Source organism: Sceloporus undulatus, chromosome 3 (genome assembly GCF_019175285.1).
Source record: "Sceloporus undulatus isolate JIND9_A2432 ecotype Alabama chromosome 3, SceUnd_v1.1, whole genome shotgun sequence".
Lineage (NCBI taxonomy): Eukaryota > Metazoa > Chordata > Lepidosauria > Squamata > Phrynosomatidae > Sceloporus > Sceloporus undulatus.
Window position 1 is genome coordinate 69,468,536 of NC_056524.1, and position 22,819 is coordinate 69,491,354.

A 22,819-nucleotide genomic window follows, 5' to 3' on the forward strand; every position below is an offset into this window, starting at 1 on the left:
AGCTGTTCTTGGGGTTCCCTCAGTCCTGGCTGCAGCACTGAGATGGAGTCCGTTGGCGGCTTCCCCTAGGTCGGTGCGCAACAGCGCAGTTCCGACACCCGGTGTCCAAAGGGGGCCGCTCTGGTGACAACAAACACAGCAGCAGTCCTTCAGGAGGGCCTCTGTGGGGGGCGGGATATGCCTGCTTGATTGCCCCCCAGACAGCCCAGGGAGCAATGGGGCAGGCAACGGGATTTGCAGTGATTAGAGGCTCCTTCTCTCTTCCAGAGGAATTCTGGGAAGTCACAGAATAACCTTGGATGCAGAGGGGTTTAGGAGGAATAGTGGCTACTTCTCTCTTCCAGAGAATAGATTTGAGGGGAATAGAGGCTACTTTTTCCTTTCCCGGAGGGGAAAAGCGCCTCAGCGACTGATTGGCTGTGACATCAAGTGCTTAAGCGCTTGATTGACAGATGCTTTAAAAAAAGAGAGGTTCCGGAAGGGCAATGGGAATGGGGAGCAAAATAACCTGCTTCAAATTACCACAGGGAAAATACCAATGGGAACAAAAACAGGGGTAAAAAACCTTGGGTCTGCACCCGTTTTTAATGGGAACGATGGGTCAGATTTGAGTCAGAATCCAAGTCAGAATCTGAGTCAGAATCGCAGCAAAATAAGACGCTTTTTTTGCCCAGTGGGAATGGGGCCTTTAACACATTGCTTGGATATTCCTCAGAAAGTTGGCAGAGAATCTTTGAGAGGATGGGGTGAATAGTGAGAGAAAAGAAGGAAAGGCAGAAAGAGCAACAACAGCCAACCAGATGATGAATTCTTTTATGTGTCATCATCATCATCACCACCACCACCACCACCACCACCACCACCACCACCACCACCACCACTGGCACTGGGATTCCGAATTAGAAGTCACAATTGGTGGTGCTACAAGATGTTTTGGGCTAGCCCTAGATGACCCTACATGAGTACATGTGCTACATTAAAGTGTATGAAGTGGTTTCCACTCATTTGGATCCCCTAACAGAGGCGGCTGAACCAAATGAAGGCAATGGAGAGTAACCATTTATATTGCTAGATGAAGATTTTTGACACTAGCAACACTTAAGTCATTATATTGTAATGTACCAAAATTTATTTAAATATTGATGCTCAATCACCCAGGGAGCCTTGGCTCCTCTAACCATGCCTAGCAAATTGTTGCTTACATTTGATTCATTTCGTATTAGAGGAGGCTTATTTTTCATGAAAGATAACTTTGTTTGCAATATTTGGCTTGCCCCTCTTTGTGCCACGAAACCTGAGAACTGCTCAATGGCTTCTATTCAAATGGAAAACATGCAAAGGGATCTGCAGCACGTCACCCTGAACACAGCCACAGATTGAAAATTCTTTCAGCTTTCACTGTGTAGCATAGTCTGGAAATAAAACATATGGAGTTAGCACAACGGCTGATTGGATTTTGATTGCTCTGAAACATAGCCAAGTTTAAAGTGGAGAGTGCAGCCTGAAAGGAAATACAGTAGACACTAGACAATTTATTTGTTTCTGAGAGGGGACCTGGCTGACAGACTGCTTCGAAGGTGGCTAACAAAAGCAATATGTTTCCATCTGGAAACCATATGGGGAACTCAGCCTGTATCTTGAAAAATGGCACAGTGACTGTGTATACTATGAAAACAGAGTCATTGCCACCTTGTTAAACTAGAGCTGGTCAAAAGCATCACACCTGATGAATGGTACTGATGAAGAACTGAACAGTGAACCTACAAACAGGTGCCCACTAAAACAATCTAAAAGCAAGAGAAGGGGAACACTGAATAGGTAACAAGATGGGGTTGGCAAAGGAGACTGGCAAAATCCTCATTTAATATAAAATGAAATGAAATATAAATGCCATTCATTTTTATGGCAGATATATTGGTCTGTCTAATTCAAGGCACATTTAAATTGTCATATACAGTTGGCTCTCTGTATCCATGGATTCAACCATCTACGGTTTTAAAATATTCAAAAAAAGTATAAATTCAAAAAAGCAAACCTTGATTTTGCCATTTTATACAAGGGACACTATTTTACTTTGTCACTGTATTTAATGGGACTTGAGCATCCATGAATTTTGGTATCCAAGTGTGTGTGTGAGGTGGGGGATTTCCTGGAATCAAACACCAGCAGATACCAAGGGTTCATTGTACCACAACAAGTGCTCATGGATAGACAATTTGCATTCCTACTCACGCCTGTTCAAAGTATACATTCAGCCATTTCAATAGTGAGTAGGGAAGGGCAGATGTATGTGAAAGTCTAGATGCATATTTGCAGGCTCAAGAAGACTGATGTGGATAGATTTCCTTTCGATTCTCTAGGCTTTTCCCTCCTTCCACTCATTCTGCATTTCACTCACCCAGTTCTTCAATAGAGCACACACTTTGAGGAATTTGGCAAGTCTGGGGCTTACAACAAATGATATGGCTGGGTAAATCCATGCCCTGCCATCACTGCCTTTATATTTTCTTTAAATATATATTTTCAGAAGTTGCACTGAGTTAAGTAAGTAAAACATGTCTTATTGTTGCTGTGTGCCTTGAAGTCAGCTCTGACCTGTGGCAACCATATCTTATTTTTTGCATGTTTTACTCAGAAGAGGGCAGGACATTTGGCTACCATTAGAACAGAATGCAGAGAAACAGAAAGGTTCCCAGTGGGAATGGTGATCAGACAAAGCTGTATTCTATCAACATATTTGTTCAATGTGTAGGCAGAATCCATCATATGAAGAGCAGATTTAGATGTGAAGGAAAGAGGAGTGACGATTGGAGGAATGAATATCAGCAATCTAAGATATGCAAATGACACCATACTACTAGCAGAAAATGACAAAGATGAAATATAGAGAAAGAGAAATCTATAGATGATAGCTATCCTGGCACAGAACAAAAGTTTAGGATGGGTCCTTGATCAACCAAGATGCATGCAGATCTTGTGATATGGATCTGACTCTCTTATATTCATTCAGATCTATTCTGCATGGAAGAATTTTAGACAAAGGGGTTGTTGTTTAAATTGAGGGAGCCTCACAAAAGGAAATACATGTTTAATATGCAAAGTTACTAGAATCAAGATTTAAACTAAACAATATAATCACAGTATAGAACATACAAAGCTTAAATCACTTGTGTCTACTAGTCAAATGGAATATATTAAAATACTTAATGGAAAGACAAAAGATTAAATCCAAAGTTGGTCATAACTAGAAGAGACTTAGGTCCAAAACACACTACTGAAATAATTCAATTTGAGACTGTTTTAATTGCCCTGGCTCAGTGCTAAGGAATCCTGGGAATAGCAGTTTATTGTGGCACCAGAGCTTTCTGACAGAGAAGGCTAAATGTCTTACAAAACAACAGTTCCTAGAATGCCCTAGCAATAGCACTGAGCCAGGGCAATTAAAGGGGTCTCAAACTAGATTATTTCTTCAGTGTGTTTTGGCTCTTAGGTTGCTGCCACACTGCAGAATTCATGCAGTTTGTCACTGCTCTACCTGCCATGACTCCATCCTGTGGGATCCTGGGATTTGTTGTGATACCAGAGCTCTCTGCCAGAGAAGGCTAAATATCTCACAAAATTACAAAGCCCAGAATTCCATAGCATTGGGTCATGGTGTTAAAGCAGTGTCAAACTGCATAAATTCTGCAGTGTAGATGCAGTGTTAGTGAAATGAATAGGACTTTTCAGACATTGCTTACTTAGGGGCTAACACACATGCACTAAATGAGTACATTGGAACACCATCATAAATTAACTTACAGTCCTTTTGTAAAACAAAACACATGATTCAGCCAGTTAAATCAAGGAGCATTATTATGTGTCATGTCATTTAATTTATAAATTATCTGCAGATGAATGGCCAGCTTTGTTTTGTTTCTACTTGGATGAAGCTATGAGGAGACAAAGGTGGTATTTGCTGGCTGCATCATACATGTTCCTTGTTGCCCTAAGCCAGGCCTGTACAACATATAGCCTGAGAGCTGCATGAGTCCCACCAAAGGATTTTGGGTGGCCCACAAGGATGTGCAGTGACTTCAAGGCTCCTCCACTGCTTGGCCTCTTCCTGAGGAGGAGGAGGACAGATAAATGCTCACTCTGCAAGGCTCCTCCTCTGTTCAGCTTTCTCCTGAGTTGGCCAGGCAGTGGAGGAGAAAGAGGGGCAAATGCTCACCCCTCAAGGCTCCTCCGTCACTTGGCTTTCTCCTGAGAACAGGCAAGGCTCCTCTGCTGGTCAGCTTTCTCCTGAGGAGGTGGCTAGGCAGTGGAAGAGGAAGACAGAAATAATAATAATAATAATAATAATAATAATAATAATAATAAATATTTAATTAAAACCTATTTGCTGCCTGAAGATTAGCCTATTTTAATTTTGGCCCCTACCTTCTGCCAACTTGTGCAGGTCTGCTCTAATCATTTCCATACTTACGCATTGCAATCCCACAATGCTTACATGAAGCAATGCTGCCCTCTCGTGTTTAAACTCTAACCCCAAATTGTCACCGTTTCTAGACTTTGCCTTTTTCAAAATTAAAATTAAAATCCCATGTTTCCATGTATGTGAGGAAGCAGCTTTGACATTGACTCTTAGGGGTGTCACAGTATTAAGATCAGGTTTTTTAAAAGAAAAATAGTGAAGACTGAAATCTGAATAAACAACTTAAATTTTCTTTAGAGCATTTTATTAAAAACTAAATAACAGACAAATTGCTATATAACAGTCAATAATTCATTGAAGCCTTACTGTGGATGCAGTTTGACTTACCTTCTCCTTGTTATGTAGAAAACAACTCCTTTTTTTGGGGGGGGGGGAGGCAGTCTATGGCAAAAGTCAAGTTCTTACTTTGTCCAAATCTGTGCAGGTACATGGCTTTGAATTGTTTTAATTTGTTTGAAATTTTATTAAGTATGCATTTGGATTGTTTATTCTTGACTGCTTTAAATTGTTTTAATTTGTACATCATCATGAGATCCTGTGTTATTAAATCATGGCGTTAAAAGTGATCCTATCTAATCCAATCTCATCCAAGGGCAGGAATCCATTATTAGAGTATCCCAGAGAGGTGCCCTATCTAACCTCAATTTTGATAAAAACCAATCTTTTAACTTGGAACTGGAATAAAGCTAGTGTTGATGCCAACCAGGCCTCCACAGTTGAGGCACATCAGAGATCCTTTCACGTCTCCACATAGCAAGGCTCCCAGAACTGCTTTTAAGGTGTGCGGGGTATCTTACATGATTGGGCAGGTTGTTATTGTTGCCTACCTGCAAGCACTTTCAGGGGAGAGCAGATTATTTTCTCATTCGTTATCACTCAAACATATTTAAATGTGAAGACTTCCAAGCACAAGGTCCACAACGCCAGAGATACAGTGACCATTTGTATGGATCTAGTAGGAGAAGATGGTCTCAGGATTGGCTCAGGCTTGTGTTGTGCTACATGGAGCCTGATGTTACCTTGTACACTCTGGGACATGTCTCATCTTCAGAAGAGTACTTGGAGTGCTTCTTCTTTTTGGACTTGGCCAAATGACAAGAACTAGAGGGTTCAACAGGTAGAAAATGGCTTGGAGTTGGTGGGACATCACCCATAGGCAAGGAGGGAGGAGCAGTGTCCTTCCTGGATGCCTTGTCAATACTGATACTTAAAACAGTACTCTTGCATTTATGCAGTTTTTAGCCATCGTAGGATTTGGCCAGACATTTCGCGAGTCTGTTGGTATTGAGACAATGCAGGGAGGAATCCTTGGATCCAGGATAACATTTAGTCTCTGGCTGGTTTGGCTGAGTGGTGGGCTGACTTATTCTCTGAGGCTGATTTAGAAGGTGCTGATTCTGTCGTCATTAACGGTTTTAAGTCCTGCTCATAAAGAAGAGCTTTTAGCCTGAACCCCTGGTTTTTATGTGCTTATGGCATAAAAGCCGTCCAATGGACACAAATGATGTTGTGTCACTTTCCCAAGCAAAAGAAACAATGGGAGTGGCTGTCCCATCCAGGGAGTTTTGCTCCACTTTCAGTACACCGTTTAAGCGAGGTAGAAACAGACGCCATCATCAAAATCATCATCAAAGTAGTCTGAGTCCAAAACCATAATCTATTATTTTAAGTTGAAAGTGACAGACTAAGTCAAGGTTCCTTGATGCTGCTGACACAGTGGATGAAAAGGAACTGAGGTAAATGAACAGGAATGGTGAGGATGTAATAAGAGGTGGGCAGAGCTACAGCCAAAAATCTGCCTAGCAATTGTAGAAGGTTCCCAAAATACTCTGCAAAGTGCAGGAATATCCAATTGTTTGATTCAAAGACCACAAAGAACCTGATTGTTTTTGTTGCTGTATTTACTAGAGCTACCACAACATTGTCTTTCTCATAAGCTTTCCACAAAACAAAGATAAAGGCATTCTTTAACCCACTCACCCCAGTCTCTTGTAATCCACCATATTCACACTATCATGCCTCCAGAGCATCTTAGATGCTCTTGAGACATATATTTAGTTGAGATTATAATAGGCTTTTCTATGTATTAGTTTAGGAGGGGAAATAGAGATCTAGAGCTTTAAGAAAGACAAGGATTGTGGGAAATCCTAGGGTCTTATACTACCTCTCCAGCTAGTTTCAGTTCTGTGTAGTGAGATTTCAACCAAGTCAGACCTGGAGAGAGTATTTTCCTTTAAAAAAGATAAAGTCCACAGAAGAAAAAAGATAAAACCCACAAAAAGGCGAGAACAAGGTATTTAAGAAAGACTACTGAGAGAGAAGAGATCAGTTTCATGTTATTTGTGTTTGTAACCAGTAAAACCTTTGAAAACTTAAGAAATTTGTGGACAAGTCTTTTGTTCAGGCTGTGTTCCTGAGAGTCAGAGGCCTTACTACACCCAAAGTCCATAGCACTGCTCTTGGGACAAAACACACACACTTCTGAACATTGGGAGGCTTTATAATTTCTGTATGCACAACTATCCCTGAAGATTTCATCAAATTTGGACAAGAAATTAAAGTAGTTATTAGAGGGTCTTTAATAAAAAAAGATCATATCAGACATCTATATGACCCATTTGTTTAAACGTACATCCAAAGGGTTTTTAGGTCTGCAAACATCACCCAGTTCTTTCAGACAGGAAAATACACATACATGCAACTGCTTGTTGATTTCCAATGATGATCAGTGGGAAACATGCCTTGAATTCAGACCTGGACCACAGTTGAATTGTCAGCCCCCAAATCCAGGTGAACCAGATCAGGTTAATTTCTAAATTCTTAAGAAAAAGAACTGAATCTAGTAGTGCATACTCCTTGTATGTGGTATCTGTCTGAGCCATCCACAGACCATCTGATCCAGTGGCAAGTAAATGATAATATTACTACAGATCATACTGCTACTCTTGACGTGGACCTTATGTTTCCCAGACATCAAGAGTATAGAGCAGCCTGGTGATCCAGAGGTTACCTCCTCACAACCCCAGAAAAAGGCTCACTTACTTTCACGACATTCCAGCATCAAAGAGTAGCTATGGTTGTTGCCTAGCTTTCTTTTGTGATGTCACATGAACACCATGTTGCCAAGAGATTGCAAAAGTAAAAACTTTACAAGCTGGGTAGTTTGAGAATACCAAAGCTACAGACAAGAAACTAAACAACCACCATGGCTACTCCTTGACCCTGGAATTTCATTAAAGTAAGTCAGCCTTTTATTGGGGTTATGAGGCCGCAACCTCTGGATCATTAGGCTGCTCTGTGCTTGTGCTATCTGGGAAATAAATTATATGAAAAGAAAATCGCTTAAGGTCCAATGCAGGAGCAGTAATAATAGGGCTACTTTTATGTATTTGTTTACAACTGAATACTGGGATTTTAGACAGCTCAGCATAGGTGAGAAGGGAGCAAATTCTCTAAAATAATAAAGTAAATGGTGCAACCTTATTAGTGATATCAGCCCCGCTTTGCAGTGAAGCATTAGCCAAAATCCTATGGGGCAGTTATGAATGTGTAATGCGAGAATTACCTATTTACAACTGCTTCATATTCACAATCCCCACATATCCCCTTGTTTAAAGAGTATGTAAGAACCATGAAAGTCCCCCATCCCAACTTACTGGTCAGCAGCCATTGTGATCTTTGGGGATCTGTTCCTGTCACTCAGAAACTAAAGGGCAGAATGAATGCAATTTGGCATCGCTTTAACTGTCATTACACCATCCTCTGGAATCCTAGGATTTATCATTTGTTTGTGCCACCAAAGTGGACTGAGAAGGCTAAATATCTCACAGAACTACAAATCCCAAGATTTCATAGCATTGAGCCATGGCAGTTAAAACAGTGTCCAACTGCATTAATTCTGCAGTGTAGATGCAGCCTGACTGATGTTCTCATCCTCCTCATAAGAGCAACTTACACTGAGAGGGGGAACTGCAACAAGGACCATTTTTCTACCTACTGCAGCAGACATCACTTCCATGAGAGGCTAGAACCACACACACACACATCCAGCCCAGAATCACAGCAACTGCTGACCAATAATTGGGGCATCAAGCAAGGATTTACTACATAGCTGCATAACTACCGTGGTTACAAAGCAACATAATGCACAGAAGGTTCACACTACAACTTACATTTTTGATGCTTTGCAAATGAACTACTTTCAAGCACTGTGTCCACTCACAACCAATTACGTATATTCATGATCTTGACTTATTCTGCTTTGCTTAGATCAGAATTCATACACCAATTTCTAACAAGAAATAATTCCTATCAAGGGAAAAGTGCTATCTTAAGCACTTTAAGAGTAAAGCATTGCAGGATGTGAATTACTAATGTTAATCAAAGCAACCAGCATTTAACAAGTGGTATCCCCCGATGACAAAAGGCTCCCTGATTCAGACTTCCTACTATCCCAGTCTGCTCATGTTGAGGTGCCTCCAGAACAGGAGATGCCATGCAGAACTGTAGAAAACTCAAGAATGTGGCTATCCCATCACTCCAGTGATGGAAGCCACCACTAGATCAGTAGATATAACCCAATACTTTGTGAATTGCTCTTCTGTAATCTCCAGAGATTACGATTCATTTTACCAGCATAGAAGGTGCTGAAGGAGACATCATATTCCCTCTTTCTTGGACTGAGAGTAACTATCAGTATAAAACTTAAATCTTTATTTTAACTGCAAATTCCTTCCGCCCCCCCTTTATTTTAATATCTATTTCACATTTCGCAATTAACAGTGTACTCATGCTTTTATTGTTGAAAAATATTCCCAAGAATGATTTTACCTTTAAACCTGAAGTGCAGTTTGGATTACTCATGGCCAACCTTTTCAGGCTTGGTATCTGTGTTCAGCTATCACCTTTTATACAGGTTTTACTCTGAATTACTGTTTTGAAAAAGTGATTACTGGCCTGTGTTTTCTAACGTACTTTAGGCTTCTCCTTTTTCTGGTCCTATCAAGCACATTTTCTAATTTAACTTTTCTCCTTTTCCTCAAAATTACACTAAAGCAAGCAAAGACGAAAGCCAGCAGTCATAGTGCAACAGGTGAGATACACCTTCAGGTCTGGTGATGATTGCTGTGTATGTATGAAGTGCAGAAATAGGATAATGCCTGCAGCCATTACTATAATACTCATGGTCTTTTCCCCCCATTTTATTTGACAACATTCGGCTGATAGTATGCCACTGGGAAAATCCAACTTTTATTCTTCTCGAAATACATTATGTGTGGAACTTTGTTTCATGTTGTACTGGTTTACTTCAACAAACCAAACATAAACAATTAATATTCATTATTATAGAAGTCCATGTACATAGTAGTGCACTTCAGATCAATTACAGGACTTCAGGACCTTCCCATTATCTTTTCACTTCTGAACAAAAGTATACTTCCAAGGCTCCTGAAAAAAACAAAACTACTCCAGTTCAGCTTCATTTTAAATACATAAATGTGCAAATTCACCCATATTGAGCACATTTTTGAACTTAACATACAAAAATAAAGAACTTTGATCATTAGCACTTTTTATTCATAGACAAACCATATTATTGGGGGAATATTATATCAAGAAACCAAGTAGTGGAAGACAAAACCAACATTCTAGTGAGCAGGGGTTTGCTCATTTAATTTTTTTAAAAATGTGTACTGTACAACCCTGAATTAATAGTTCTCAAAATAAACTTCAGGAGGCCCACAGGGATAAATTAAATGTCTATTATGTAAAAACTGTACATGAGGTATGACTAGAACAAATGGGGGTACACTATAACGAATAACTATCTCTATAAAAGAGAGAAGGGTTAAAAATACTCCCCAAAAGAAGGTGAACCAAGGGAGGTTGTTATTTAAAGAAGAAAATGTATACATCTCATCATGAAACAGTTGTACAATATAAAGTACTGCCTGTTTTTGATATGCAAAACAAAATGAAATTACAACCTCTCCAACAGTGCCAACCTGAACACAAACAATATGAAGGTGCTTTACTTTGACAAATCAGGAGGTGGATTGGTTTAAGTGCACCAATAATCTAAGCTATAAATAATTTAAATCTTAAGGATCCAGGCATTGAATTTCAGCCAAACATGTTAATAATAGTACTCTGAGCATTAATGTTTTTATCCATTTTGAAGAAAAACCACAAAGCATAACGTTTACTTACATGTTTGCCTGTTTGTAACAAAATGCCCACCCACACACACACAAATCTTAGGCTCAAGTGATCACCTGTATTCTAATCGTCTTAAATTTACAGCATGGAAGTCACATATTAAAAGGTTATGTATAATAGCAAAATCTTTTATCAACATATTTATAACATCAGTAAATATTCTTTATTACTGATTAATTCAAGCTATTTTTCAGAAATTTATAGCACCGCTAATTTTTACAAGTTGTTACATTATTTGGTAACCATTTGTTGTATTTGTTCTGTAAAATAAGTAACTACTTTGAGTTGTTTGTAATATACAGTATTAGATGCTAGACTTTTACTGCTATATGAAATCTTAGACACATAGCAAGTATGACATAGTGTCTTTTTGCAGCACCAGAATACTATTCACTTTATTCAACCACCCACCCGCTCCCACCATTTGTTATATTTAGCAAAATACCATTAAAAAGGAAAGGTTTGCCCCTATAATGAGGCACATTTTGGCATATGTGCTAAATGCTGCTATACAAGCAGGCAAGTGCAAGTTATATTATGAAAAGAAAAGTCTCTGTATTTAACTTTTTCATAGAAAAATATAAATATATTCCCTGAATTATAGGAAGAGAAGATCCCGTATTTATCGTTAATTCTAGTATCACCAGTAAAAGAAAAGTGGGCTAGATCACATTAAGATTACATTTCACAATCATCTTCATCATCCGCGTATCTTACAGTTCTTCTGCCCCCATTTCTAGTTCTGATTTTGGAACGCCGATTAACTCTTTGATATTTTGTATAATCCAGTTCTTCAGAATCATTCTCTTCATTCACTTTTGGCCGTTTTCTTCTCTGAGGTGTCTTGGGTGATTCAGAAAAGACATCACTTATAGTTTTACCTGCTGGAATGGCTTTCCTTTTCCTCTTTTTTGTTTTCCTGACTTTACTGCTTTTTTCCAGCTCTGTTTGAGGTTCTAAATCAGAAGATAAATTAGAAAAGCATTCTGGTTCCGATTTTGAGCTCCTTGAAGCTTCAGCTTTCTGGTGCTTTGACAATACACGTCTTCCTTTCCTTTGCTCACCGTCTACACTCTCTGTCGTGCTCCTTACTGCTTTAACCGTACATACATTTTCTGATTCAGAATCTCCTGCTGAGTTGATTTTTTCATTATGGTTATCTAGAGATAATGACTGGTTCAAACCTCTCTGCTCCTCAGATGTATCACTACTGAAGGATTCCTCTTCAGAAAATTCTACAGGTTTCTTGTGTTTAGGATACATTCTTCTCACAGTTCCAAAAAAACGTCGTCTTGAGCCACTGCTGCACTTGCTCTTTTGTTTCACCCCACTCTCTTTTTTAGAATCCAAATGTTTAGATTCTTGTTCTTTACAAGGTTTTCTATCTGTCTCAGATTGGTCTTCTTTGACCTTACATTCTTTCAATTCTGTTTCACTTTCAGAGGCTGTAGGTGAATCATCCAGTATCTTCCTGGCTGCAGCAGATGCATTCCGGTATGGCAATTTTCTGTTCTTGTTTGCAGTGTACCCAACTTCTGAACTTGAGAGTTCCTCCCTAGCATCACTAATTAGTTTAATTTTACTTGCAGCTACAGCAGCACTGCGGCGTGGTATTTTATGTTCATTAAGAGTTCTGATAGCCATTGCTTCACTATTCTGTTCTGCATAATATCTGTAATTTTTCCTGTCCCTGAGTACTATTGGACTTTGGCTCATCTCTTGAGAAGTCAATTCTACAAAAAAAATTAAAAAAAATTCCAGTTAAAATAGTATATTCCCAACAGAAATTAGTTCACTTTGATATACAATATAGCATTTGCTTTCAGAGGTAACAACAAGCCAGAATGGTAGAGAATTCTGCCTAAAGGCTCATATTGCCTAAGTGCCCCATGCCAACTCCTGGCAAGGAGGATCAGTTAAACCAACTCCAGACCTGAAAATAGCGTCCTTGTAACTGTGGTTCTTCAAATGGTCATCTTTGAATTTGCATATATGGGCTGCCCCGCAATTGTATTGAGCCAGTCAGAACTTTCTACAGCTTGCTTGCTTGCTTATTTATTTATTTATTTATTTATTCATTCATTCATTCATTCTATGCTGCCTTTTTGCCAGAAAGGGACCCAAGGTGATTCACAAATAAAACCATTGAAAAACTTCACAATACTTACTTTTTTATTAAAAAAATTAAAATCAACTACCTAAAAACAGTGTAAAATTACATAAATGAACAAAAAGTAAAGACACAACTAAAGCACAAACCTCATATAAGAGCGTCCCTGACAGTATGACCATCCAACACAAAGAATTATCAATAAATAAATCTAGCATACATTTCTCAGATTCCATTCTACGTTTGCAAAAATGAGGTAACTGCATTGTTTGAAAATAAATTATTGGCCTGCTTTAGTCTCGAAAAGTCAATATAGTTCTATCACAAGTGCAATTTTGAAAACAGACGAACACTTTTTTTTTACTCTTTACAATCTTATCATTTAAAAAACTGAAAGATTTCTGCCAGCCTACTGGCAAAACCACCTCTAAGCATCCCTTGTCTAAGAAAAACCTATGAAATTCAAGGGATCACTGTAAGTCTACAGGCAACCTGAATGCACATACACATAACTTGCCAGTATATATGAAGCAACTGCATTTCAATTATGATCTGTTCAGGAGACAACATGAACAAGATATGCAACAGAAACAGGAGGAACTGAAAAATTGCAGTCTCTTATATACCAGCTAGTACAAGGTAGTTTGCTGCCAGAAACAGTTTCTTCTCCTTATGAACTTACGTAACCCATATCACACAAAACTGTTTCCCAGACTTTATGACTCCTTTTCTTGTCACAAGTACTAATCCAGGTTTAGCATACTACTAAACTGACTGTTTTGGTGAGAGCCCCAACCCTTTGGACTGTGTATACCTAGTGCTCTAGCTTTCTGTTCCTCACCAGTGTCAGGGAAAATGAAGAATGGAAAAAACCCTCCGTGGGGTCGGTGTGGGGGGTGTCACAAACGTTGTGTGAGTTCACACTTGACAGATGCAGGTAGACAGACTACGAAAACTTAATGCAATAAATATCTTTCTCTCAGTTTGTCTCAAAGGTACTACATGAGTCCTTTATAGCTTTGTATGGTAATACACACTAACACAGCTAAGTCTTTGCTCTAAGCAAAATTAAACACCTTAGTACTACAGTACTTAGTACTACTAAGTAGTTACTTAGTACTACTAAGTACTACTACTTAGTACTTAGTACTACTAACGGAGGTACTTGTGATAGGTTCCCCTGGTCCAGGAATGACGGTGGTTCCACTCATCCTGAACGGGATCACACTTCCTGTGAAGGACTCTGTGCGCAGTCTGGGGGTGCTCCTTGATTTGTCGCTCCACCTTACATCTCAGGTGGATGTGACGGTCAGGAGCACCTGTTATCAGCTTCGGCTGATTCGCCAGCTGCGTCCCTACCTGGGCCAGAGGGACCTAGAAACGGTGGTACATGCTCTGGTAACCTCTCGTTTGGATTTCTGCAACGCGCTCTACATGGGGCAACCCTTGTACCATACCCGGAAGCTACAATTAGTACAGAATATGGCAGCCAGACTGGTCACTGGCACACCCAGGGCCAGTCATATAACACCTATACTTAAAGATCTGCATTGGCTGCCCATTCGCTTCCGGGCGCAATACAAGGTGTTGGTTATAACCTATAAAGCCCTACATGGCTTGGGCCCAGGATACCTTGAGGACCGCCTCTCCCCATACAATCCGCCCCGCACACTCAGAACATCTGGGCAGCACCTACTGAGGGTACCTGGGGCAAGATTAGCCTCCACTGCAAGGAGGACATTTACCATCTCGGCCCCGACCCTCTGGAATACGCTGCCCATAGAGCTCCGCTCGGCTACCTCCCTAGCCCAGTTCAGGAAGGACTTAAAAACCTTCCTGTTTAAGCGAGCGTTCCCCGATACAAGCTCTAGTTAGCCCCCCCCCCCCCCCGATAGCCAATGATAAGCTGGCTAGTATTTGATTTTAATGTATATTTTAATCTGATTTACTGTTTTTATATTGTATATGATATTATGATGTGCACCGCCCTGATTGGAAGAAGGGCGGTATACAAATAAAGCATTTATTATTATTTATTTATTACAGTATTACCTTTCTTAGTGACTTCTGTTTTCCTTTTCTTTTTCTTGTGTTCTATCGTGTCTTCGCTGTAGTTATTACTATTGGAATTTGCTTCATTTTCCAAATCGGAAGGGTCACTGGTGTCTGCAGTGCATTTTGACTTTAATCTTCTAGAAGATCCCTTACTGTGGCTTACAGAGCCTATTCCATCCTCTCTATGTTTTACATCAGTTTCTGTTGTGGCTTTGATGTGAGTTTGGGGGTCTGATTTACTAGAAGTAGTTGCAGTCTTCTGATAGGTGTTCCATTTCCTAGTCTTTTCACTGTACTGGTTTAACTTAGATTCTCTTTGAGACTCAGAAGCTACTACAGTATCCACTACAGAAAAGTTATCATGACTTTTATCCTTAGACATATGGCTCTTTGGGCTTCCTTCAGAAATTTGCATTCTGGGTTTTATACTAGAGGATTTTACATAGGCAGTTCTATGTTTTTGTCTCCGGGCTTTAATATGCTTCTTGTTTGTTGCAACACCTTCAGAATTTGAACTATTTTCAGAGTCACTATCATATATTCTAGAAGGAAAATCAGATGAACCTGATAGGGTGCACTTTCTTCTGCTGTTGTGCCTATTTTCGTCTTCATCAGACTGTTGACTTCCATCTCCTGAACTGTCTGACCTCTCCCTTGTTGTTGAAGGGACGCTGCGATGGTTTAGTTTTCCATTCTTCTTTGCAGTGTCTCTGGTTTTGGAGTTGTAGAAGTCCTCTACGTCAAACTTCAATTTACTAACTGCCACTTTTGCCCTTCTGCATGATAATCTTTGGTAACCACGATGAACACTATTTTGTGTTTTATTAACACCCTCTTCTTTCTGAGAATCACTTTCGTATGATCTTTTTCTGGTAGAACTTCCAAACCCATTCTCTTGGATGTCACATTCTATGAAGAAATTTAAAAACGTCCTTAGAATTCAAAGAAGTTACAAAGCGTGTAGGACAGCATTAAACATTTACTAACGAAAGGTATCTGTTGGATACATATATATTTGTCAAAGTAACAACAGTAAATAGTTAAATATGAGTAAAACATGCAGTCATCCTTAAAACTAGAAAAAAAAATCCATTTGTCATTAACCTTCTTCCACAGAGCACAGCAAACTGACATCAGTGTATGATGGTATTTTGATTTTTCAAAGTCTTATAAAGAGAAGATATTTATTTGCAATCTCATATCCTGTGCATAATATGTTTACATTCTAAAATAAAGCTAATCTCAATTAATTAATTGTTTATAATTAATTATTTAATTATATAGAATTCAATTTTTTTAAAAAAGATGTTAAGGAGTCTTTTATTCAATCATATTCAAAATGCTCAGTAAGGTTATTAGGTCTGCAATTCTGAGCAGGTTTAGGCTGCTTAAATTCTACAGACAGTGATACAGATGTATTTTGTTCAACAAAGTGAACTCTACTGCATATAGATGTTTCACCATTGTGCTAAGAAAGATTACAAAAAAGAGTGTTTTAAAACTAAAGGATGCAAATTATTGTTTTTGACCATTTTATACATTACCTTTTCCAACAGCTTCCCTTTGCTTCCTTTCTGCTGAATTACTGCTATCCATTCTATGCTCCAAATTAGATGAACAGCAGGAGCTACTGTTGGGTTGCTCTGAAGTCTTAGGAAAGCCTATGTTCTCTGAAGAAATAGCACTTTTCTCTTCTCTTTCTGACTGTACTCCTTCCTCTGAATCACTCAAAACTTTTGCTTTCCTGCAGTGAGTGGTTGGCTTTTTACGAGTCTTTTTCTTTAAACTACTGTACCGCTCTGGCTCAGAATCTCCTTCAGACTTGCTCCTGGCTTTACTTTTGTACACAGAAGACAAATGAGAAGAAGTTTTTTTAATGCTCCTTTCTCCTGACACGTGGCTTTGGGGACTGTCTTCCGAGAAGTCCACTGTGCCCTTTAATTTGGAAGATCTATGGCAGGCAACTCTCGGTGACTGTTTATGACAATTAACATGATAACTCTCCTGTGTTTTTTGCATACCATGGTCAGAATCTGAGCTTCCACTTTCAGATTCACTAACATGCCTTTTTTGAAGTGGTGAAGAATAATCTTTACAGGCTTCTCTCATGTTAGATTGTTCTTTGTCACTTTCAGATTGAAAGGAACTTTCTTCATCTGAGTCATTTAGCAAAACTTTTCTGGCTGCAGCAGAAGCACTGCGACGGGGCAATATTCTGTTTTTGTTTCCAATAACAGTACTTTCTGAGCTAGAGTGCTCCTCTTCTACATCACTCATAAGTCTTAATTTATTAGCTGCCACAGTAGCACTTCTACGTGGAATTTTTCTGTGCCTTCCACGACTGTTGCTTGGAGTTTCATACAGCTCTTTTAAATTATCGGTTTCTTTCACATGCATTCTTTTCCTAGTAGTCCTCTGATTATTTCCATTCTCTTGAGAGGCTGGACAAAACAATATAAATGTTTATAAACTCTGAATATATTTGAAGATGTAGACAACTTCCTTACCCCTTAATTTATGCAAGGCATTATTTCTGAAATTCTATTTGCTAAGAAATCATTTTAATGTTAGTTCACAAACAATTATAAAGTAACAGGGAAAATAACTCAAACAACTGAGACAACTGCATTTTCCTAACCATCAGAAGCTATGATGATGGGCTCAATAAGCAAGTAAAGGTCCCTCTCCAGGGAAAGTTGATATGTTCATTCTCATATTTAAAAAGATTATTAATATTTAGTATTTCAGAGAGTTTTTAGAATGCTGATTAGATTACATTATTCTTTGCTGTGGCATTTGTTTTCATCTAATGCAATTATTGGCTTGAACACAGGGGGCTGGACTGGATGGCCCTTGTGGTCTCTTCTCTATCTTAGAACAGTTAATTTACCTATTCTAGCAATTTCACATGTTTGTTATTTCTTGGTATATTTTTGTTGACTTTGGGGACCACAAAAGGTCTTACTGGACCAAAAGACATGATGCAGATTTCAAAATAAATGCATAGCACTTACCTGATGTAGCAGAACAGGCACCTCTGGTTTTGCGTTCATAATTTTTATCCATTTGCTTTTGCTGATATGCTCTATTTCTAGTAACCCTTATGTTATTTCTCTTTTTCTCACGTGTTCCATTATACAATACAGGAGATGAAATTGTTGAAGAACTTTCTTTGCTTTCCTCTGAACTACTTGAAGATGAATCAGTAGTTGATTGTTCTAGTTCACTTTCTGTAAAAGTTAGAGAAATTTACAAGTCATCAGAATTAAAGTATCCAAGTATCCAGGTATGACAGCACAAGAAATTAAAAATAACTTTTGAATTACTATTTATTCTTAACCCATCCAAATCCTATTTCATCTATTGACAAAAGACTCTAAATAAGTAACCATTGCTAACAATGCAGCTCTAGTATTCAAAATTTGGGAGTCAGTAGATTAATCACTCATATGAAACTATCTTTTGTGCCCCTCATGCCCTTTGTAATACTGTAATCTGTTACAAAGATGTGCAAATAATCTGTGCTCTAGAATCTCTATAAAAAGAAAACATCTAACAGAATTATTATTTGTACTTCAACAGTGGAGGACAACCAACAACAAATCTGTTGTTGGTGCTCTTCTTCTGCTAGAGTATAAAAGATGGAAAAGAGGCAAGATTGGAGATTAACAGGTTGCTTAACTGTAACTGTAGTTCTTCCAGTAGTCATCTGTGCCCTAATGTAAGTGAGTTTGTTCCTATGCAGACTCCATTCAGAATGTTCTAGAGCTGAGTGGCTTGGTGGGAATACTCTAGCGCATGTCCCAGACCACAACTCCCTCAGGACAAGTTTGCCTCCTCTTGTTTTTTATTAGCCTTTTCCACTTGTACCGAAGCTAGTACCAGTGCTTGTGCAGGGGCAGTCGATGTTGATAGAGGATCCATTATCAATATCATTATGGCAGTCACTGCTGAAGTCTTCATTGATACCAAGGTCTATTTTTACTTGGAGACCAGGATGATGGGTGAGAAAAGTGGTTTGTTGGATGCCACTCAGTCAGCAACATGGCAAAATTTCTCCCAACAAAGGATCTTGAGTTGCTGGGCCCAATTCTTGAAGTTTTGAAAAGTAAAGCCTCTGCAGATAGCACAATGCAACACAATGCTCCACAACATGCCCTTCACCCAAATAAAATAGGCACCCAAAATGAGCACTGGAAAGAGGTTTCTGGCTGCAAAAAGAGCATAGCCTAAAGGTAGATACTGAGGGCACAGAATCATAGCAAAAGCAAGGAAGATGGCGGGGGAGAGAAAGGGGTCTGAGGTAAAGTGGAAATTTTTTTTTTAGCAGTAGATGAATAACTAGAATATAAAGAATATGAAGAAAGGAGATTAAAAAAGTATTTGAAGAAAACAAAAAAGAAATAGTGAGTGAAGCTACTAAGCAGAACTCTCAAAGACAAGCTGTTCTACCAGCAGAAATAGAAAAACTGAGGGGATGGTAGCTTGGCAGGCTAAGACATACACAGTATGTGGGAGGAAGTAGGATGTTCCTTCCAAGATACTGTACTCAGCTTTAGAACATTCCAAATTGATTCTCTGAGCAAGCACAAATCTATTTGTGTGAGGCACACAGAACACCAAGAAGCAGTAGCGGTTCCACATCTTGTGAGTACACCCTTATAATACAGCAAAAATCACATCAATCAAAGAGGGATCATTTTTAAAATGCTTTAGAAAAGCAAGGAGAGAGAAAAAATGCTACTGTCCACCATTTGCTCTGTCAATTTCAACCCGGCAAAAGGCAAGAAAGGCAGTGCCTCCATCTCAAATTTTCTCTCTTGTACACAACAGTTCTGTATGAATATGTCTGCTTCAGCTGGTAGCCAAACTGAGACACAGGTTTGCAATTACAATGAACATTTGTTGAAACATGCTTTTCTCATAGATTACTTACCTGATGATAATGTGGAACTGTGTGCTGCAGTTGTGCTTCTTGTTCGTGCATTTTGCCCAACAGATGATCCAGAATTGGAGTCAGAAGACAGATCAGCAATACTGTGGCTAGAACTACTAGTATATATTTTATGGCTTGTACAGAGTTTTCTACTTGAGGTATTCTGCTTAGACAAGTCTTCTCGCTCAGACTGATTTTTTGCCTGAAATTTGCATTGCTTTTGTTTTGAATTTCTTGATAAAAAAAATAAGAAATAAAAAAGAATACAATATGCACTCTATGTATGTGGGTTTTATCATATTCCTTTATATTGCAAACATTTTCCAACTTCATGAAATACTGCAAATAGTATCAATGAAATGATTTTTAAGACATATCACAATTTTTCAAAGCATTCATAAATACAAGTGTCCCATCCACATTGCCAGTAACATTTAAGAATTATGCTCAAATCTTTGGAAATGTTTTCAGTTAACTCCTTTAGTTAGGCCAGCACTTCTTCATCTGATCAGATGCACAAAGCTGAGCTTTGAAGCAGAATCTGAGATATGCCTACCCAAAAGTGAACCTTTCACCTGCACTTAATCCCAAATAATTATGCAGAGGATTGCAATTCTAACCTCTCAGACACCACAAAATAGTTGCCAACAGTAAAACTATTAATAAATGCATTCATCCCTCCACATTTACAACTTTGACTTTTGCAAATTAGATTATTCACAGATTTTATTAATACATTTTCTCTAGGAATATCTAAGTCCTCCAGCAAAACTCTCTGGCCAACTTTAACCAAAAGTCACACTGAAGGACGTAGAGATTTCTAGAGAGAACACTCCACTAGCCATTTGTAGCTCCTCCAGCACAAGTCTATGGTCAATATCTGGCAGATGTTGACCAGAGTTGCACTGGAGGACCTAGCAGTTCCTAGAGAGGTATTGTCTCTAGTAAAAACATTGTGTTTTTGTCATTTGCAGTTTTCCCACATTCATGGGGGCTCTGTGCCCCTAAACCCAGTGAATGTAGAGGGACAAGTGCAGTAATATTAATCCCGTTAATGTAGAACAGTCTAGAGTTACATCCAAAGTTATGTTTGTGTGCTTCTAGCACAATGGAATATTCTTATTCCCAATTCCTTCCTACAGTTCTCTGAAATACAAAAAAATCTGTTCTATGGGGGATTCTCTAGCCCTCTAATGTCCTTTGAGGAACCATAGGTACTGGGGAAGAGCAATAATTTTCCTCTTCGTTCCACTAGCAGAACTGTTACTGCTATAAGCACAACATTATTGGATGCAAGTCAAACAAGAGTTTACCTGAGTGTTTTGGTAGCATGCTCTGCAGACCGGCCCTGCAATTTCCTATTGTATCTTTGATTTCCCTGACCTTTCCGCAATCTTTCATTATATTTTTGTCCAGTTCTGAAGTCAGAAAGGATTCTTCTTATTTTTTCCTCAAAAAGTGCAGACAATCTCAGTGTCATACTGTATATCTACATTGGGAAAGAAAGAGTGAAAATTAAAATATTTCAGCCAAATTTGGATATTATTAAACATTTCAATGAAAATATTGAAATATTCAATGGAAGCTTAGATAATTCGGTAAATTTAAGGAAAGGAGGGACAGGAATGACCCACCTGAGTCTGAAAAGATTAGGTACTTGACAGAGTACAGGCCATATTTTGAGTTACAATTAAGTCAATATTATTTTAGTGATGTTTATTTTATGTATAAATATGCTGCCACTTTCAATCAACACTTTTGTATTATAAGTATTACTATGACTGAAGTCATTAATTTTTACTACCATTGATTTCATTACAATTATTTAAAAACATGAGTGTTACACTTACTGTGAATGATGTTTAGGATGGCTCAAGGAGCAATCTACAACTAGTAGGTTATTCCCCCATGCCAGCTGATTGAGACAGAATACCCAAAGTTCTAATTCTCTTTTATTGATTCACTCTTCTCTCTCACACAACAGCTTACTTACATCATTTTGCTCAAAATTAATTAGCAGTTTAGAGATGAAGATCACACAAGAACAGTAAAAGAATGATTTTTCTAAATGCAGCCCTTGGATGGGGGTGGATTGCTCCTTCAGCCATCCTAGAATGATCATTCACAATTAGTATCAAAATTTCATTCCCATACTGTCTGAAGGAGCAAAAGTGGGACATACCCAAGCTTTTCCTTAAAAGGAATGGCTGCTATCTTCTTGTATTACAACCTGCAAAATAGACCTCCCAAATGTTGTTTGTACTAACTTAAATTTATCTATGTTATGTCTTGTAAAGGTTGACTGTTCTTTCCATGCTGCAGCCTTACAGGCCTCTACTAATGATTATGTTACTCTGAAGGCTGTTGTTGTTAACAAAGATCTTGTGGAATAAGTGCAGCTTTGTTGTAGCTTTGGCATTTTAGCATTTTTGTTGTTAACTACCTTCAAGTCAATCTCGACCCATGGAGACCCTGGGGATGAGACATCTCTAGAGGCCCATTTACACTATGAAATAATCCGGTGTGGAACCCGGGTTATTTCACAGGCCCGTGATGGCGCGATTTCGCCAGACACGGGGGGCGAGGGAGAAGGTGGAACGGGTGCATGCCCCTTCCGCCTCCTCCCTACTATTTTCGGGCCTCCTGTTGTCTCTCTGAGACAGTGGGAAGCCAGAAAATGGCGCCTGGGAGGAGGAGACAGAGGCGTGTGCGCGTCTGTCTCCTCTTCCCAGCCCTCTTCCCTCTCGGCTTCCCTTCGCTCACCAGGAAAGGGCTCCGTGGAGCCCTTTCCCGGTGAATGAAGGTCGAGGAGGAGGCAGCTGGGACGCGTGCCCAGCCGCCTCCTCCTCCTCCCGGCTTGCCTTCGCTGGCTGGGAAAGGGCTCCGCGGAGCCCTTTCCCGGCGAGCGAAGGCCGAGGAGGAGGCAGCTGGGACGCGTGCCCAGCCGCCTCCTCCTCCTCCCGGCTTGCCTTCGCTGGCTGGGAAAGGGCTCCGCGGAGCCCTTTCCCGGCGAGCGAAGGCC

The 22,819-nt window shown here is 39.3% G+C and overlaps 1 protein-coding gene across 6 annotated transcripts in view; it reads right to left on the reverse strand.

Annotated features, from left to right (window-relative positions):
* Nucleotides 1-9,708: 9,708 nt before the first annotated feature.
* Nucleotides 9,709-22,819, reverse strand: part of BRWD1 (bromodomain and WD repeat domain containing 1) — a 93,477-nt gene continuing 80,366 nt past the window's right edge. For all 6 annotated transcript variants that reach the window (XM_042456428.1, XM_042456429.1, XM_042456426.1 and 3 more), the window contains 6 exons: nucleotides 21,111-21,286; nucleotides 19,798-20,030; nucleotides 17,876-18,091; nucleotides 16,406-17,302; nucleotides 14,859-15,770; nucleotides 9,709-12,429 (listed from right to left, as the gene is read on the reverse strand). In XM_042456428.1, the coding sequence (XP_042312362.1) occupies nucleotides 11,375-12,429; nucleotides 14,859-15,770; nucleotides 16,406-17,302; nucleotides 17,876-18,091; nucleotides 19,798-20,030; nucleotides 21,111-21,286 (3,489 nt within the window). In that variant the 3' untranslated portion in view covers nucleotides 9,709-11,374. The remainder of the gene's footprint in view (nucleotides 12,430-14,858; nucleotides 15,771-16,405; nucleotides 17,303-17,875; nucleotides 18,092-19,797; nucleotides 20,031-21,110; nucleotides 21,287-22,819) is intronic.